Raw genomic sequence first — 21,502 nt, 5'->3', positions numbered from 1 at the left:
GCTAAAGTTTGTGTTTAATCTTGAAATTGGTCTCGTAGCATCTAGACCCAAGACTATCAAAGTTAAAAGCCGCGGAACCGAATGACTTTGAATAACTTTGCCAACCGGGAGTTAAGTTTATCTTGACAGACACTTTATACATCAGATGGAAATATTAACAAAAACTAAACATAAGGAATGTTATGCAAAATAACGAATGCCCGAGTTTTTAAAAAAGCATTTACGGTACATTTATTAAGTTATACATATTCTAATGTGGATTCAACATTTGCCTAGACTTGGCAGGTGGAGAAATATGTCTGCCCTATGCCTATGTATTTATACAAAATAGGTACAAAAATTACCTTTAACAATGGCGATTTAACAATTGAATATAGTGGTAAGTAAAATTGCGATCGTAATGAGAAGATCCGCAGAAGAACGACGTCATTTATACAACCAAAAGAGCGTATAAGCTCAAATGCTGAATGAGGCAAAAACACCCTGGAATGGAGAGAGAGAAGCAGTCAGCGAATCATTGGACGGACTCTCACTAAATGGACTTAGTGAGGATGCGATTCGTTGTATCTTGACGGTCTTACTGAAACTTTAGGGGATAGGCCTATATCAATCAGTGGACGAAGACCGACTGGCTGAAACGCACGAACGATTTATTAAAATTAATAAGAATGTTTAGCATGTACTACTTATTCACACACTCCATTGCAAGGCTCGCAAGTGCGTTGCCGGCCTAAAAACTACTGTAAAAAATGTGCCAAGTAATTTTATTGAGTTACTAAGAAATGTACATGACAAAATTATCCCGGCACTTGCGTACTGCATGACGACATTAAAGTCTCATCAAACCCATTTCATATCCATCAAACATCATACTTGTATATAAATAACGCGGCGTATGATTGTTTTCCCTATAAAAGTCACCTTCAACCCACATATTTTGATAAGAATAGCTTGCCATTTTGTTTGCGAGGCAATGATTCAAACGGCGAAGGTACCTAGCCTTTTCACTGAATGAAATGGAGAACCCACACAATTCAAACATGATATCTAATAAAAGGTCTTTATTTGTTCACAATACGCCACAGAATAAGATACTAAATGTTTAAATATGGGCGATAACTTTAGGATTACGACCGAACTCTTGGCTTCATTTTGTTTAGCGTACATAACAAAGTGCCCGCGTGTTTTGATGATATGAAGTAAGCAAACAAATCAAATACATACTTTTCACATTTATCCATTCTCGCAGTTAACTATTTTTATATTAATGTGATACAATAATAGAGAAACTAATATAGATAGAAATCATTTTTAACAAGGTTCAAATATCTCATGCAAAGTAGTAACCGTATAACGTATCTTGTATGCTTCTTACATCATTAAGTCACCACAATAATCAAAAGGTTCTGGAGCCCACGAAAGTCTCCACCAACAGGTGAATGTCGAAAGTATTCAACTTCTTGACACTACCGGCCTAGTGAGAAGATTGAAAAGGACAAAACCCTTCGAATTAATATGAGTGCACGTTAGTCTTAAGTGCTAAACAGTACGTGGAAATAATAGTACACAAGAACAGAGTGTCTTCCCCATAATAGAAACTGTAAGTAGGGTTATTGAACATTTTCCTATGTTAAAATTCCTTTTTAGTAAATTAGATTAGATTTAATTTCTTATTAGTATTAAGTTAATCGTAAAGTTAAATGTATTTGTGCTGAGACAAAATTTTATTAAGTATTAGCACCATTGAGCAGGTATATCTCAACGCTGAGGTCCTCAAAAAAAATAATTTTAGTTTATTCTGAAGTCTTCGTTAACGCTGATTGCTTCTAGAAATCTAAGTATCGTAAAGGGATCATACGCTACATTGTTTTTTTTTTTAAATTAAGTTAGACGTGTTTCTGCATTGATGGAATGGTGAATTTCAGGTTGTGGTAAATACCTGGCGTAAAGACTGCTGTTACAAAATTAGAATAGTGATATTTCAACGTCATCTAATAAATATTTTATTTGCATTCTGTAAAATAAATAAATGTAAAAATAATCTGACTGAATAATCGGTTAATCTTTTAGACCAGTGCCGATAATTTTTGAAACCAAAAAAAATTACAGTAGGATGAAACCCATTAGAAAAGCAGGGGAATATGATCAAAATGAAAGGAAAAATAAATTACGGTCGATCTGAGGTCGGGAAGGGGTAGGGGGGGAGGTTTAAGGGTAAAAAACGGTTTATCTCGATTTCCGGCAAAACTAAAAGTCCTATCGAAGAAAACTAAATGGCAAAGTTGTAGGTCATAAAAAGATCTACAACTTTTGTATTCACACATTTTTCACATAACCTCAAAATTTATGTGAAAACCAACTTTTTGGTTTTTTATTTCTATCTTTTACAAACATTTATTTTTTTAAACGAAATTTGGTGAAAACTTGCCATCTCCGTGTTGGCACCAAATTTAGTTTAAAAATATAATTTTTGGGTGATCCAACTGATTATTCTATTCTGCGTCGCAAATAGTCCAGTATTTGTTCATGATTCCAATAAAGTGTATTGTTTGCCAGCTCTTTCTTTTATTTACTCGATACAAAGCATTGAGAAATATAACTCCCAATCGTAAAGTCAAAATATCCGATTCTTTATATACCTACATTATACCTATAGAACTTTACAAACATAGTCCTGTTTATGGTTAGATTAGAAAGTATTTTTATGGACGCCAGGAGCTATCGTGTCGAAGTCGCGACAGGTTTCTTTAGGCCCGATTAAAGTAGGATTGCAAAACGTAGTTAAACTTATTGAGCTTCGAAGCTCAAGACTGAACCCTTGATCTAGAAAATTTCAATTGGAAGACAGAAACGGAATCCAAAACGAATTGGTTTAGGTTTTAGTCAAAGATTTCTTAAAATCAAGTCTATAATGTGCATGTTTATTACAAAATAATTAATAATTTCAATAGTGTTTAATGTGTAGTAAAACTGTGATACGCCTTCATATAAGTTGAAAGCTGTACAACAGTCTAAATCTAGCTTCGCTCTTACTTGTAGGAGCAAACACATGTGTTCCGTTAATCTCTATATACATAGTATATAACATTCTCGTGTCACAATGTTCGTTCCTACTCCTCCGAAACGGCTTAACCGATTCTTATGAATTTTTTATGCATTTTCAGTAAGTGTGGGAATCGGCTACTAGCTTATTTTTAGAAATATGATCTACTATATATTGCAACTTTACAGAAATTGGTGCAATAAAGTTAAATTAGATAAAGTTTAACAAAAGGCTTTTATTATAATAGACATGAATACAAATAATACAATTATTTCGTTGAACATTATTACTACTAAGATGATTACAGAAATACATTAATTGTAATAGAATTAATACTACCATTGTTATCGTTATTATATATATTTTTGTTATTAATGGCTTGGAATCTCTTCGAATCAACCGTGGTAGGGACGAGAAGAAGTTGGCACGTAACGGAAAAATGTGATGCGTAACCGTAAAATGTGATGGTAAATTTCTACCGACCGATAAAGAAGTTTCACTATAAAAACCTAAAAACAAGAACATTCGTGTAAAAATGAGACTGGACACCTAGATACTTGCCTCTCAAAGTTTTAGTGGCATTCCACATGACTATTTATAATTGCTAACTGCCGATATGCATATACGAAATGCTCCTGCCAAATAATAAACACAAAAATTAGCCGCAGCAAGCAATGCGTTCACCTATGAACCTGTATTTCTACTAGTGGCAGGATTGTATTATTCAAATCAATGCGATATTCGTGTTGTCCGTGAAAAAATACATAGCATGAATGCTGGTAGTATGCTCTTCTGAATATAGCTATTAGGTACGTGGACGGTTTATTTTGCTATTTTTTTTTCTTGGCCTGCACGGTTTGTGCTTTAGCCATGCACAAATGTTAGGAAGTGTGTTATTGTATTTATTTTATTGGATTGGAAATTGGGACGGAATTTAGACTAGGATCAGGTAAATTTAGTATAATAATCATAATTTATATAAATATTTATTTCAAATGTAGTATATAAGTACTATATATGGTTATAATTTTATATTGTTATGAAAAATGAAACTGGCTAAAATTCTATATACTCGTACATCAATATTCAAATTAGATAAAAGGACAGACATTGAAGTAGGAAAAGAAATTTTATTGTACAAAAGCGAGGGAATAAAAGGGGAAGACAGATATGTCCTGGAATTCTAAAATTAAATCTCTTTTTATTATGATACAGCATACAAAAATACATACAACCCCTAATTTTCAGTATATAGTTATTTTTATTGAACAAAAAAAATGTTCCATTTGTGTGTCCTAGAAATAATATACATGGCAAAACAACGTTTGCCGGGTCGGCTAGTATTTTTATAAGTAGAAATAATGGTTTGCCGGAACTCGAACCTTTTCAGTTAACCTATACGTGCCAGTTATCCACGGAAATGTTCCAACAGTAACAGAATATTACGAGTACATAAGGTAATACGTTAATTAAAACCACTAGATTATAATATAAAATTTATTATTGCGAAGGACGAAATGACATAAGAAATGATATATGCTATTAACATTTAAAATTATTTAAATACATCTAAAGCACATTAAATACATAAATTTATATACATTTGAGATTTACATTCGTCTGTTTCGTTAATAAATAGAAATTCATAAATATTTATCAGGAACATTCACTTTCAAAACTACATAGTTCAGAGTAAAAGACTATGGTCTATTCCAAAATTCGAAAAGATAATCACTAATAGTTATATAAAGTTTTTATTTGAAAATCGATAGAAATAGTTTGCTGTTATGAACGAGACATATGTGATGTGGTTAACATAATACCCTTCAGTGAGATGTAATTCCAAACGAACATTTTTCCAGAAACTTCCTAAAATTTTCTTAAAAAATAATATTTATGCGATCCCATAATTATTATTCTGTAACTTCAGAAAGTAATCACAGATCTATTGAATAATTTATGATTTAGCGATCCAGAACGCGGTATACTTTTCAACGAGAAAAACATTTTCATCATTCATTATATAACTACTTTCTAGCGTTTTCAAAATGAAAACTACAGTAAGGCCAATTTAAAATATCACCACATCTGTCTCTTTTAGCTCCATAATTTTAATGACGCAACATTGCAACGACAGTTCAATCTTTAGAACAGAAATCGCAAAATACAATAAATATGTAATTGAAAGCAATCGTGCAGTTTTACCTTCGAAAAGATAATATATTATGTCCGCTGCTACAACGTTACGTCATTGAATTTTGATGAGGTGCACATCTATTGAATTGGCTTTACTTGTGACAGCGCCTGGTGATACTGCAAATCGGCATTAGTAAAACGGCATTCAGCCGATTTGGGTATCGTATCCAATTTTTTATGGGACAGAAGGTTAACAAGCAGGTCAGGTCACTTTGAATAAAGAGATAACCGCCACCCATGAACATCTCCAACACCAAGGGTTAGCGGTCGTGTTGCCGACCTATGTCGTATCGGTTTAGTAATACTTCTACTGGCATCTGGTTCCACAAAGAGGTGTTGCGGAGTGCCAGGCGTAGAGATGGAAAGAATTTCGTATTGTGCCTCGACGTCCGAAGATGGAATTTAAAGTACAATTATAGTAACATATATTTTGTTGATAAAATGTTATTTTAATGAGGAAAATATTATACAGCTCACGTATATTGTTCACGTGTGAATTTAAAACAAAACAATAAAGTACTTAGTTAAAAATTAAAGTATCAAAAAGCGGTTAATATAATAATAGATAGACATGAAAACTACTCGTAGAAATGGTAAATGCGAAGATAAAACAAAACACTATCTGCAACTGTTTAATTAATAATTTTCTTCCTTCCTCTCTTCATCAGCCTTTGGCTTCTTGAACGAGTTCTTAAACAAGACATCGATTAATATTCCTCATAAGATAACATATCTCTTAATACTAGAACTTTTCAAAAAGGACTTTAAAAAGACTTTGAAGGATACTATTTATATATATATTAGACGTTGCGAGTTTTTCAAAGTAGTCAATGATAAAATGTCCATGTAAATGTTAATCAAATATGAATGTTTATTTTTCACTTTTAAGGACATTATATTTTAAATTCATTCGTTTTTAAATGCATTGTTACTGACAATTTTTTAAAATAAAATCGGCCAATCTGTGCGACATATACAAAATCCTCTATTTCATGGCGAACAATTATTAATTTTAGCAATTTATATTTCACTTCCATCATGATTATAGTGATGCAATTAACAACTTGTGAATAAAAACTATAGACATAACCACGTAATAGATAGATAGAGATACTAAGGAGTAGGGTAAGTGCATTAATAAAATCGTCTTCTAGCTGATTTTCTGCATTATAGCTCATTCATTCAATTTAATTGAATAATCGTTCTCTTAGATAGAACTGTATCATGTTCTATTAAGCTTAGGTTTCCTAGGAAAGCGGTGCCGTTATCTAACGGCCGTAATGTAAGGTTGGGTGACGTCACCCATACGTTGTCTATAAATAACATCTGAGTAGGTTTTCTAGAGAACGTTGAGGACGGTGACAACCGTAACGTCAAATAGCGGTGCTATCATTTGCATGACGGCCGTCATAGCGGTGATAAACATTAGTTCAACGTTTTTCGTGTGTAGCGGTGACTGTGACCATGACGTGGACGAGCGAGAACGATTGTTTTTTGCATTATGTTAAAAACTAAAGATCGCTGTTATTAACAACCGTAAAATGACGGTCGTTAGTTAACGGCACCGCTTTTCTAGGAAACCTAAGCTTTACCATCGTACACATTAATAATAAACATCTGTACCCCAACTTAAGTCAGACATAAGCGACAATATACAAAAAAGGCTTTATAAACATTAATTAGTATGCTTACATCCCCACGTGATCTTACACTTAGGTCGATCGGGATATTTCTCCTTAAACGAAGCAATAATGCTCTGATATCGTTGTCGATTGAGGTACTGTGCTCTTGCGTTTTGAGAAGTATTCTTGTTGGCCGCGGCGTGGCAGAGAAAACCTCCGTCGAGTACCACCATCCGATAGTCCTGAAGACACAGCTCCAACATCTATAAAATATCGGAATTATACAATACTTCTAAAAGTCAAACTTATGTTATATAATGTGAAGAGCTGTCAAAATAGAAAATATGATTTAATCATGTAGGTATTATGTTGGTAGAAGGCATTTATTCATTACTTAATGGACTTAATGGAGCAGTGTCGGCCTAGTGGCTTCAGCGTGCAACTCTCGTACCTGAGGTCGTAGGTTCGATCCCCGGCTGTGCACCAACGAACTGTCTTTCTATGTGCGCATTTAACATTTGCTCGAACAGCTTTTGCTCCTTTCATTTTAAACAACTTGGATACAAAATTCCATTGCATTACTAGTGAAGACTATTATTAGTGAAGGCTGTTTATAGGTCATGATTACAAAATATAATAATCATCAATATACAAATTAATTTAATGAAACCTTAAAGGTACCGCAAAATTAATGAAAAATGAAATGTTCATACTCTCAGTATACGGTAGGGAGATGATTATTTTTCAAAGCTCCTCAGAAGTTGATTAAACCAATCATATTGCCGCGAGAAGGATTCCGTGATGAATTTAATAAAACGTTCAGAGGAAATGAAACGCCTCCACTTGGAAAATACTTTTTTCATTACGGTAAATACTTGGACATTGCTATTTCATAACTAATAGATTCTCTGGTGCGGTAACTATTACTAATAATATTTCAATTGAACTAGTCATAATAATTATTATTATTATTAAGTGAACTAGACTAATTAGTTGGTGTTTTATTTTTTTTGGAATTTAGTGGAAGATATTTGGCTTTGTATATTTTAAATATTGCGTCAGAAATTATGGACCTACAAAAGTATAATAATTAGATGAATTTTGTCACAACCATATTTCTATCATGAAAAAATTGTATTATTATTATGTTTGGTAACTGTTTACTTGTATTATTATTATGTTTGGTTACAGTTTTTGTATGGGTTATATTATCTTATAGAAATTTGCAGTTTATTCTTGCCGTATTCAATACAACTGCTTTTTGAAGGATGATATAATTGGATTACGAAAGGTCTAACAATTTGATAGATTCGTTTAACTGTTTTGGGATTATTGCGGTGGTGGACTAACTTATTACTATTGTATATTTACTTACAGGTATATATTATATTTACGTATGTCAAATTATTTCCAAATAACGCTAATTATATATTAGGTAATGTTACAGCTGGATCGACAAAGTAGAGGACCTGTTACAGCTGTAAGCCAGCAACTGGCGTGATGTTGAATAGGAGAGGGAGCGCTGAGAATTTCTCGTTTCGGAGGGTAAAATACTTTTTAGGACTCAGAGACAGCGGAGTGATTGAGTTTATACAGGGTGGCAGTCGCTCTAATATCTTTCTAGGACGAAAAAACTATATAGATTATTTACCTACCTGTGACCAGTACTGTGTGAATCGGACTAGATTCAAAAAATTGGACAGATGGCAGGAGGGTTACGTAGGAATTTGATTAGACGGTGTAGATTAAGTATTATGGTCAGAGTCAGGAATTTTGAGCATATTTTATTGTAAAATATTTTGTTTCCTACAAACAACCATTGAGAAATAATTGTTTTATTACAATTATTATTTCACAATCGTTGTTTGTAATTCTTCCTAGAAAGATATTAGAGCAACTCATGGCCACGTGTAATACCTTTTCAGAATCCCTATTAAATGCGCCAAAACTTGTAATACAGGGTCACTTTTCGGTAGAGTAATTTTTTTTCACAGTGGGGTCTAAAGTAAAGAAAAATTTATGATTTGAAAAAATATAAATAGTATGTCTAACGCAAGAACTTATCAGTACTAACCTAGTGGATATAATGAGAAAGATACAGGATGTAGATATTTTCGAATTTTAAGAAGAATTAGTAAAAAAAAGTCAATTTTTATATAAAAACCAAAATAAATCATAACTCTGCAGGGGTTGACCTTAGAGACCTCCCGTAGAACAATTTTTTGCCGCTGATGACCTCATCTATCCCCTATTTGCGTTTGATCCACGACTTTTTGGCCACCCTGTATATATAAAACCTTCAAGCATTGAATTAATAAAAACCGATTTCATAACCTCCTATGCGGCTAAGGCCTCCTATTATGTAACGATTTGTTTAATGGCGTAAAAAGAACTTTATATTTAGTAACTTTATATTTAATAAGCTGTAAATCGTTTTCAATAAATAAAATAAACCGGCCTATCTTCGCAATCTCATTTTTCCTGTGCCATGTCTCTGTAACTCTCCAAAACCCTCTAAAGATGAGTACATAAAGCACTACACGCATTGTAAAAGTATCAGATATATATGTATATACGTATATGCCCTTTATAATACTCCATTACTCCGTCATTAAAATAGGTAACTACGCCTTTATATAATGTTTCTCCGGAACATAGCTATATGTACTTACAAATACCAACCAAGATAATCCTAAATTAGTTACGAATTTTTAGATAAAACATTTAATTTTTTAATAAATATATCATTATAAAAGGTTGTACGCGTGACCCGAAACACCAACAACATAAAAATGACATATCTCATTTGTCACATCACCTGCGTCATTTTGTCCTGTCTGCCGTCCCAAGACAGCATCTCACTGTACCAGGGCTCCTTGTTAGTTCCGAAATAAAGTGGCTCCCAGCGGTGATAGGGATATTCCCTTCGAGCTATCAGCATTGGCTGAAAATATACCTCGGTTATTATACAATTAAGTTATGAGCCGTGTTAGCCTAGTAGTTTCAACGCGCGACTCGTGCGTTCGTTGCCCGGCTGTGCACTACTGTAAGTCTATGTTTGCATTTACACTCGCTCGTACGGTGAAGTAAACATTGTGAGGAAACCGGCAGCCGGACCCGACCTAGACTCGAAATGACAAAGGCGTGTGTCAGGCACAGAAGGTTGATTACTTATTCAGAAACAATCACGGAACAGACCGAGAAATTTGAGGCCCAGCCCTGCGATTCTGTAACTCACTTTTCGAACTCACACAGTGGTTTTCGCATCGGCGGTCGCTCTGAAATCAGTCGTGAAGCAGTCATTTTATGATTTGGCATTCTGATAAACAATAAACTACAAGTTCCCACCTTTTCAGAATGCCAAATCATAAAATGACTGCTTCACGACTGATTTCAGAGCGACCGCCGATGCGAAAACCACTGTGTGAGTTCGAAAAGTGAGTTACAGAATCGCAGGGCCGATCTAAAAGATTCTAGCGCCATTGGTAGATATCCATTGTCAAGACATTCTTATTTTAAGCTTAAAAAAACAGTGTCGCTACAAATCTTGACTATGGCTTCAGATATTTTTCACTTTAATTAATTGCTTTTACTATAGGTTATGATTCTTCTTTGACACGATTTTTGACTTGGCGTGCCTGTTCCCTTACTACTGTTAATTTCACTTTATTAATGCAATGTAGTATTAATTAATGCAATGCAGTAAATCTTTAAGTGCACAACCGGGATTCGAACTCACAACTTCAGGGTTGACAGGCTAACACCATAATTATACAACCAAAATTGATTGTCCTGGTGAGTAGTCCGAATAATTTTTATCAAGGCTTTGTTTATCTTGGCTTCATTAGTATTTTTTCGCTAAAAAGCAAAACGTTATTAACACATGAAATTCCTTTAATCCATTTCTTAAACAAAGAAAAGTTCCTTCACTCTAAATACTTCTATCTTACAGACTAATAGTACAACTATCGTCAAATTTATTAACTTGTCTTTTGAAGGATAGGGCTTACTAAAAATCATATTAATTTAATACTATTAGCGCCATCGATGTGTCAGCCTACGAACTTGTTGGCGCGTATAAAAATAAAAAATATCAGCCTCATTATCTCTAAGACTGGTGTAATGATATATAATTAACTAAGTCTCGTAAGACTCAAGATAACCCTTTTAAAACGCCATTAACTTTGAGATGCGTCAATACATATGCAAATAATAATTAGCATTTGTAATTGCATGTACATGAACTTCGCGCTGAATCAGTCTGCATACATGCAGCGAAAATTGAGTTTAGTTAAACAGTTTAACCTAGTAAAGAGCTGGGTTTCCTTGTATAGAGTATATTAAACTTTACAGGAGTTGCCTAGTTTAGGTTCCCATTATAATAATACAATGTTGGCTACATTATATGGGTAGTAGATAGTGTAACATTAAATCTACATAGATTGAGATATACTTAGCTTGTTGATCTATAAATTCCCCATTATATTTTTGTTTTATTTTACAATTTGCAACTAAGAATAATGGTTCCTAACTATACCTAAAAACAGTGCGTACAAAGTACACATGTCAAAAGTGAAACTTCTTTGTAAATTAATTATTGAGTAAGCTGCCCAAATCCCATAATTTAATTTTGTCAGTCTTTCTATATTAATGAATGCTACTAAGGCTAATTAAAAACCAGAACTAAAATAAGTTGTTGTTATGTATATAGAAATACCACCAGAAATATGGTAACAATTACCAAATAATATAACAAATTCATTATTATCATAATTGCTAACTTATGGACACATTTTCTAAAATAGCCAACTGGGTCTTAGCAAAAAATATCTTGGTTCTGTGGCCTTATGAAAATACAAAACCAACAAAAAAGACGGTAATTTAGTTACTGAATAAAATAATAATGATATTGGTATGTATTAAAAACAACCATCGGTGTTCAAGTCTCGTCCCCCTTTTCTTCGACAAAAACGCTGCACATCTTCGTGACGTTCCGTAAAAATTTTACCCTCACGCAACTAAAGAAGTTGAAGAAGAAGAAGTCAATTCAAAAAATAAATAGAAATTAGTCAAAAAGCGTGCAGTGGACCTATCTCTATTTAATTAAGTTTTAAATTTACCACCAAATTATTGCTTTGTCTAGAGCCGAGACAGATCGATAACACTGGAAAAGTTTTAATTCATAACATCCCTCTAAGTCAACGTCAAAATAACATTTTACATAACAAAGGTATTGTCACCGCTTCACGTATGCAATAAACAACTCAGTGATACACAAATCCGCTCTAAAAACTACGACACATTTGGTAAATCATTTTGTAAGTAAAAAAACAAAACTATTAAAACGTGGCGAAAAGTTTGTGAGTTCTTTCTTGTCCGTTGTTCTGAGTGTCCTTGAGTTGAGAAAAGGTTGTATATTAAATATATCATATTAACTATCGTGTACGTTATACATTAGAAAGAAATTAAAATTTGTTTCTTTTAATACGCTTCATTACACATTCCGAGCCTTCAATAAAACCCCAGAGCCTTAAAGTAACCAAATTCAATTTTCTAATATAATCGCCCTTTATTAATTTCCTCTCAAACGTTCAAGCCTTAATTTACTAAGCTCTATCGAAGCGATAAATAATTAGTCGACGATTAGTAGGATGCCACTATACGGATAAAATTGGATCGGTGCCTTCACGAAGATTGAACTAGCTGCCAGTTCCCGCAAACTAGGTTGACGTCTGAGAATGATGGATTTCTATAGAAAAATACAAAAGGAAGGCGCGAGAACATTCTAGGCAATTAAACCAGTATATATTTATAGTAAAAAAAGGACAATGATTTTGGACGTACTTATGTGTTCTTTTTTTATAAAAAATGAAATCATTTTAGGCAAAAGAAATTTATTATAAAATTAAAACTTCATTTGAATAACGATCTACAATGTATATTGTAGAATCTACACCAACTAAGCGAAACAGTTACGTATCTCCGTTAGGATAAATCGTTTCTGTAAATCAGACTATTTTCTTTTATTTGAGTTGCAATTTAGACTTACTTTGAAAAAAGCTAAAAACATGTTAACTCAAAAATGATTCAATTTTGCATAATGAATATTGGGGTTCAAACTTTTCGCAAATATAGGGGATATATCACCTCCAAACGTCAAATTACCAATAACCCTGTATATATTGAGACTACCACTAAAAAACGCACAGTATTTTATATTTAAACTAGCTGACCTGGCCCTACAACCTTATAATATCGTTGTTACTTTTTTACAAAAACCATGGCAATCGGTCCAGCCGTTCTCGAGTTATAAGTGTTGTAACAAACACGACTTTCTTTTATATATATATAGATATATACACAAACCTCTAGTGTATTGTGCGGAGCCCGTAGTAGCCAAGTCTGAAGTCCGGGAAACCGTTGACAGTGCGAACAAATCTTTTGATGGAAATACATAGCGCGGTTCGAGATTACCATATTCACCAACCTACAAAATATTACACTCATTATATGTAAATATGTATATTGTATATGTCTTACAGATTGTTTTTTATATAGTAGGAGAGACCAGTGTTGGCCTAGTGGCATCAGCGTGCGACTCTCATATCTGAGGTCGTAGATTCGATCCCCGGCTGTGCACATGGACTTTCTTTCTATGCGCGCATTTAACATTTGCCCGAACGGTGAAGTAAGACATCGTGAGGAAACCGACATGTCTTAGACCCAAAAAGTCGACGGCGTGTGTCAGGCACTGGAGGCTGATTACCTACTTGCCTATTAGGTATTTTTTAAACTTATAACATTTCGTAAGCATATAAGAGTAGTCTTAATGTTTTTCATGAGAGATCCATTTAGCTTCTTTGATGTTATTATTTGTTACTAGTTTTACGTGCGCGTGCTACGCGACCATGTCCTAATTACAATCTAATACTGTCACCTATGCCAGTCGGCTTTTAAGTAAAATATTGTAGTTTTCTCCAGATAAAAAACGCACAAACTATTTATTGTAAAATGATTTTTCTTAATTTTGAACCAACTCTCTCTCTCTTCATTATAACAGAACAAAAACATACTTTTTCTAAAATCCGAAGAATATGCTTTCACTACATCTGATATACCGACGGCGGTCATTAGAAGGACTTCATATTAAAATCGATAGTTTCATCATATTTAACCATTAATATTTTATTTGGTACTTAAAATTACAACTTTACGACTCGGTAAAATAAATGAGATAAAATGTAAATTCATCTTCCAAGAAAATATTTCCATTTTATTAAAGCACTTTGTTCTAATAAATGATTTCAAATGTGAATTTTATTTGTCCTAGGCATCGTGCCTGTAAAGTTAGCTTCTTAAAGTTCAAGTATACTTAGTTATTTTATGTAAACCGTATTAAATTCGCTATTTTATATAGCTTTTAATGTTACCGTTACCCTTCAGAACTAAGTTACTCTTTCGTCCCTTTCTGTGAAATTGTGTTTACACTGAATTAAGAGATGTTACTTTAATTAAAACGGCGCAATTCAACTGATTCAGTGTTTATAAGTAAAGGGGGTAATCTTTTGGTTAATGATCAGCTATGATTCGTTTAACGTTATTTATTCATCTGTAGACAAAAGTAAAGACAAAACACATGATATGGCAAACCATTGGTGTTCAGTTTGAAAGTTAGTATCCGATATAACTTCATACTTCGTCACACTAGTCATCATGAAATAACTCACCTTTTTTGTTATAAAAGTCACATATCGACCAAATAAGAATAAAAATAATATGTAACAATAAACTGTTTTATGTTGGAGCAATGGCGCTGGTATCAGCTAATTGGGGTTAATTTGTAGATCTATTCACTTTCACAAAACACTCAAAATTATCCAAACCTGTTGATAAAGATAAAAATAACTAAAAGATTGTTTACATTATAAGTGAACCGACCTATATTCTCGATACACCATTTTCCTTCAATATGTTACGCGTTTGAGACATCGTAAACTTTATGATCTACATAAAGCTTTAAACTCGAGATAACACCCAAAGGACTGCGACACTAACATTTTCCAATATCACTATTTATCCTACATTGAATATACGTAAATAATTTTACAATTTTATAGAGATAAGAACCACCTTTTTGTAAATAAACGGCTCATGCTTATAATATAAATTATAAGAGATAAAACTTCAGAAATAATTAAGACTAAAGAATAATTAGTAAGATCGTAAAGTCACAAAACACGAGTTCAAACTACTATATTTAAAACACTTCTAATTCCTTTTTGATATAAGTATAAAACGTCAATTAAAATATCGTCAATATAAAACATTTATCTTAACTTTATTTCGACGACTTGCACTTGCTTAACTATCTAAAACTTATAAAGATGTATATCATGTTCTCTCTAACTGTAACTCAAAAAATTATTAGCAGTAGCAAAAATTCATCTACAATTAAATATTGCAATTGGTAGGATGATTAATGATCAAGGAGATTTACCGAATCCGTCAAGGCAGGTTTTGTTTATTGCTAATAACATCTTAACAAGATAATTCAGATAATAATAAGAATATCTAGAATAAAATAAATACAAAAACTACATAATGTTCCAGCCATATGTAAAATCTATTCAAACATGACACGTTTAAAATTTATATTTAAATGGAGTTGAAAATGAAATGCACTACTCGCAATGTCCTCATTATTTATATAACTTAAATCTCATCATATATATAAATAAGACAATGGGTCTTCCATTTAAATGTTAGTTTTGCGACGGTAACATGTTTTTTTCTAACAAAAAACATTTAATCTATAGTGTGTGAAATCTCCTTAATTTCCTGCAAGCGCGCTTATCTTAATTCGTATTAAAACGGAAAAATAAGCCAAGCCTAAAAACCTAATTAACCCGAACAAAATACGTGTTTAATCCCGTGATAACAAAATAAAGGAATTTTGTTTAAATTGGGTTAGAGGCTTAAGGCTTAATGTTAACAAACTGAACCTACATTTACACTTAAATTTAATATTTTATTGAAAATATATTACGCAACTTTTTCTGTAGATTTTTTCACGTGGTAAATGCCATTTTTTACTTTATAAAAACCGCAAAAGTATTTATTTTTTCCATATCTAAAGTTTTTACACTAGTTTATCTTACGTTCTTTATAAGGTCTAGGTCGATTTTAGATATAGAGAAATTGAAAGCCAATTCTTCTATTTAATTATTTTGTTTATGTTATAAACAGTCGAATGGAATCGAAACAGTTCGTTACGTTAAGCGTAAATTCCAAAATATACATTATTTCTTTCCGTATATTACGGTGCGTGAAACTCTTAAGAAAGAAAATCTTGATACTCAACCAAGATCTTTCAAATAAGTGTAGTTAATTTATAACAGCATATAAAACTGGAATCCCTCTGTCGCGGTAAAAGCACAATTTATCAACTTACGTGTCTTTGTCGTGAGGGATATCCTCTCCCCTTTCAACTTCAAACAGCGGCACTACAAAGACCGTCTTAGCGAATATACAGCCCTCGTCGCGTTTCTTATCGCCCATAAGTTTCCTCACCATTCTTAGAAATTTCGGTGCTAATCCGAAACTCGGCACCATTTCTATATCCGACACAATGAAATAGTTTGTCTTCGACGCATTCCGTGCGATGTTCCTTCCTACGTTTATTGGATATATCATTTTATGTTCGCGCCGAAATGTCGGTATGTCGGATACGTCAGGCCCAGAGCAATCGGCAAAATGCAAATTCGGTGCGCTTTCCTCTTTTTTATTTACTTTTGCCATCATTCGTTCAATTTTCCTTTTTCTCACATATTGTACGTATTCAGCTCGGGATTTACGATCCAAGTTCCTGTAATTATCTAGCTTATTTTTTAAAATGACATCACTGGATATGTTTACAGCAACAGTCGGTATTACCGTGGTAAGTATAAAGTCCTCTGGCTTCCTAATTTTGGGTGGATATCGTTTCGGGTAAAATAAATGAACCGATACCTTTGACATGGCAGGATAACATGAACAAATGTGTTTTAATATTTGAACAGAGACATCCAAATCGTAGTTGGGCACGTACAGGGCAAAACTGATTGGGCCATCCCAATACTTGGCTATTTCAACAATGTGATAAATAAATTCTGGCGTTGCTTGTGTAGCATACGTCACCGCGTCATACTTTGTATCGTTAGCATATTCTGTTCCTCTGATTGCGTTGTATATGACTCTATAAGGTCCAGTGACACCTGATTCAGGGGAAGAAAATATTGGGAAAGTTCCCCAGTTGATGTATTGTGGAAGGCCATAATTAAATTCACAATAGCTTTTGTTCTCATTGGGCTGTCGACCTCGTAGGAAAGCTCCAGGTTTGTATTCATAATCTCCAATTTGTGCAGACGCGTGGGGTCTTTCGTGGTGTTTAAATGCATACAAGTGGAATATCACAGTAATAGTAACAACAAACGAAATAAATAGAAGTAGTGTAGAATGTCTGCGTGTAAGTCTATACGAATATGCCCCACATACTCGTAAACATCTCGACATGTTTCTAATTCATTGTAACATTTAACTTTCATTTGACAAACATATTTTTAGATTTACCTCATTTCATGCCAGCTTAAAACTATCATTTTATGATCCGGAATGTTATTATGACATTCTAAACCATGTCGTGTATTTAAAAATATATACTTATTCAGAATAAATCTACTGCAACAACTCACAACACACAACCTAGTAACCTATTTTTGTCGAACTATAGAAACATCACTTCACATTTCCGTTCAATAACATAACATTGCCAACACTATTTATTTTGAACCTGAACTTTAACTTGTTACAATTTATCTTTTTAATGTAAATATTGCAATAACAAATTTGTTTCGCGAGCTAAATAATTTGACAGATGCGCGCGCATATCTCTATGGTTTGAGAAAGGACAAGGCAAGTGGGAAACAGCGCATGTCGGAAGGAAATCAATAATATTAAACCTCTTTTGTTGACGTATATTAGTCACAGATATTATCGCTTTTTTATGATTAGCTGAAATTGGGTGTATCCAAACTAACCCGTCATAAAAATAGTAACCCCTAAAGCTCCTTGTCAAATAGATGTATGACTACATCGGAAATAATGTATATACGTGAAACGTAAAAATATTTTCAATAATAATAATGTTTTTATATATAAAACTTAACAAAAATACAAAATGCTACGAAGCTAAACGCTCTGAATGCTTTTAAATCTTTACGAGTAAAAGCTGTATGAAGAACACTTGAGTGACAGCTTACACGAACTCAATTTTAACTTTGTTTTTGTGAGTTATAAGGTTAAAGAATTATGGAGACATAACCTTTTAAAATGTGTTTATTTTCTGTATTATTGCCGTTTTGTTCTGCCGTGTTGTTTGCCTTTAACGTTAAACCTTTTAAGATTTTGTTGTTTGCCAGCGTCCAACAAGTCTCTATTCATGCATATATTACAAGTTAATTTATTGTAGCCTCAAGAGATTCTGTTTTAATGGCATTTGAAAATAATCAGAATTATGTCCCAAAAAAGCCATAATATATTCTGCAAGTGATAAGCATGGGTTCTGGATACATGAGTACTTGATTTCTCGAATATTGCTCAGTCTGTTGAACATATACTTAAGTGATGCAAATAAGAAGTACACACACAAAGCATGACAATTTGACACGATAAGTTTAATTCGAATGGCATTAAAATTATTGATTAGTTATATATTTATCCAGGATCAATTAATTAAGATCAAGGATTGTAGTAAGATTGTTTACCTATTGATCTGACGGATCTTGATATTAGAAATTAATGTTTTGCCTATTTCGATTTTTATATGGAAACACATAACAAACAGAAAACATACATGTTGGAGATGATATATTAAAGGAACACGATGTCATTTATTTTATTAGCATGGAAACAACACGCAATATTTATTTATTAATCCATATTTATACAACTACTTATTATACAATATCTAAACAATTACATAATACACAAAAGACACAGTTAACAATTATTACTACTTATAAAAATAAAAACAAAATATATATATGATAAATTACAGTAAGATGCATTATAATATTATATTAAATATAAAAGAGGATTCATAACAAGGCCATTGTGATTTGTGTCTAATAAAGAATATCAGAGTTTTATATATTATTTTTTAAGCATTTTTTAGTTTTATTAAATATATCTATTTGCTAGTAATTTAAGTTATAATTGAAGGTATACGATACATGAGTGAGTTACGTAAATAGTTCGTATTAGATCGAGGAATTTGAAATAGTTGGATTTACCTTGTATTGTATTAAGAAGGGGTGTGAAATAGTAATATACATCTTACAGGTCAATGTCAATGTGTCAATCTGTCAGTAGTGCGTTGGATCGATCGTTGACGGTTGAGTTTCAAAATTCCATTGCTCCATTGGGCGCCACGTCCGGCGCCAACATGACGGATGACTGTGATAACCGCTTGGTTATAAACAAACTCTAAAGGCGGAAACATACTACTAAAACGCGACGCGACGTGTCGTGTCGACACCCGATGTCCATCGTGCACATTACCAACACGCGACACCACGACACGCTTGCAAATTCAGAAGTCATTTAGCTCATTTATTTATTTTTTTATTCCCCGCGCAATGTGCCAGCAAGTTTTTACCAATTTGAGGTTCAGATTCGAGGAATGTTTGCAGCGCAATGGTGCACACCTGGATGATGTTATTTTTAAGAAATAAATTTCCCAGATGTCTATTTTAATTGAAATAAATTGTATGTATTTAGCTTTTTTATTATATTTTTTTTAAATTCACAAATCTTTCTGGCCCACCCTATATTTTTCTAATATACTGAATTGATCAGCAGGTTATTTGTATCAAACTAACAACATCCTAACTCCCTGTTTTTGTCCTTGTATTGAGATAATCTCATGTCATATAAAACAGAATATTGTTTCACCAACTCAATTAATTGTTCGTCGTTCATTTCGCCAAATAAATCCAAAAATATCTAAGTATATAAATTGACTGACGCATGACGTCATCATCACAGCATCCACAACACGCCGATCCAAATCGATTGGATGTTATAGACCACAAGCCCATGAACAAAAAATACCTGTGAAATGACCCAACCTGAATTACGCTTAGAAGGCTGTTACTATATCTGAAAATAGCTCTGAGCACTATGCCGTCACTTCTGAGCGGTACATGTGAGTACGTGAGTGAATGGACTTTCTCAGGTACAATGGGGGAATTTCGACTAATTATTAATGTACGGCTTTGTAATAAGTGTATAGATGATTAAAAATAAATGTCGAAAAACCTAGTGCCGTACATAAGTGATGGTGTCTATTACCGCGTGTTATCACATGGCGTGTTGTCTATGTGCATCTGACCATATTAAATATATGGGATTGAAAAGTACTGCGTGATGCGTGTGCGAAACATGCGTTGGATGGCGTGGTGTAGCGTCGCGTTTTGGTAGTATGTTTCCGCCTTAAAGGCGGAAATAGAATTTTCTACATACATATTACATACCTACATAATATGTTCTACCTTATCTCAAACATTTGATTAAAAAAAACAAGTAAATAACCTGAACTATTTAAAATTGTTATTGTTAAAAAAAAACAGTACATATAGAAAGATACAGAAATAAATTTAGTATTTTTGATCCATATTAGTCTAGTCCAAAATACACGAGTTTCGGGAACCGCAAAGCGTCAAGGCTGTCATTCGAGAAAAAATGTTTTCACTTTATTGCTTGTTTACTGGAAGTGAAGGAAATACTTAATTGAAACAAAGAGTAAAAAAATACCTTTGTATTGGCAGATATAGGTTAAGGATTAGGTGAATTAGGCACAATACGCTCTGTTGCCTTTCGTTATTATAATTAGTCTCTCTTAGTCATGTAAGCAACGTAATTAATTCGAGCCGTTAGAAGTTTTAGGGTCTGTTTCACAATGTATGGATAAAGTACCAAATAGCTATGCAACACATACATTATTTGGAAGATAAATTGTGCTATTTGACACTTCATCGGACTCATAACTTAAGATGGACTTTATGTGACGAAAAGCGCTATCTGACAGTCGTGAAACGCAACAATAGTGTTTACCCTACTAATAAGTAATAAATAGCTAATTAAAAACTTATGTAGAACTTATCCGTACATTGTGAAACAGACCCTTAGTTAATTATAATTATTTTCAAGATAAATCGGAGGATCGGGTTTTCATTTACGTTTAATTTATTAAAAAAATTGAATCTTAAATTTACTGCAAAGATTACTTTGTCTCACTAATTACGCAATGTTTTCTTGTAAAAGTGTAGTATTATTGGTTTTATATAGCGTTATTATCTACATAATAACTTAAAATTAATATTCAATTTTGTTAAAAATTTTGTTATTTTATAGTACTCCGAACCACAAGTACATAAATTAGTTACAAAACTACTTCACTCCTTTATAAAAATTCGCTTCTGTAGTATATTTATGATCGCTGAAATACTCATGACAAAGTTAGTATAGTGATATTTAAATAATTAATGGTTCAAAATAAGCTGTAATACCTAAAGAAAGATCTTGAAATGATCTTAAAAAATGC

General features: G+C 32.9%; 1 protein-coding gene across 1 annotated transcript; it reads right to left on the bottom strand.

Moving 5' to 3' along the window:
* Positions 1–6,617: 6,617 nt before the first annotated feature.
* Positions 6,618–17,788, bottom strand: LOC125051965 (beta-1,4-glucuronyltransferase 1-like). Its single transcript, XM_047652599.1, has 4 exons — positions 16,313–17,788; positions 13,228–13,348; positions 9,680–9,805; positions 6,618–7,124 (listed from the first exon to the last, which is right to left on the bottom strand). Exons 1-4 carry the CDS (start codon positions 17,410–17,412, stop codon positions 6,915–6,917), a joined length of 1,557 nt encoding a protein of 518 aa, XP_047508555.1. The 5' UTR covers positions 17,413–17,788; the 3' UTR covers positions 6,618–6,914.
* Positions 17,789–21,502: the final 3,714 nt, after the last annotated feature.

This window comes from Pieris napi, chromosome 8, assembly GCF_905475465.1.
Source record: "Pieris napi chromosome 8, ilPieNapi1.2, whole genome shotgun sequence".
Taxonomy (NCBI): domain Eukaryota; kingdom Metazoa; phylum Arthropoda; class Insecta; order Lepidoptera; family Pieridae; genus Pieris; species Pieris napi.
The sequence above is the reverse complement of the archived record's forward strand: the minus strand, read 5'-3'. Positions and strand labels throughout refer to the sequence as shown.

What these genes read in the sequence shown, in the direction of transcription:
- LOC125051965 (XM_047652599.1), bottom strand. Translation starts at nt 17,412, where the DNA reads ATGTCGAGATGTTTACGAGTATGTGGGGCATATTCGTATAGACTTACA. An exon ending in CTCCGCACAATACACTAGAG is followed by an intron (nt 9,806 to 13,227) that starts GTTTGTGTATAT and finishes GTATATTTTCAG; the next exon opens with CCAATGCTGATAGCTCGAAG. An exon ending in GACAGGACAAAATGACGCAG is followed by an intron (nt 7,125 to 9,679) that starts GTGATGTGACAA and finishes GATATTTTATAG; the next exon opens with ATGTTGGAGCTGTGTCTTCA.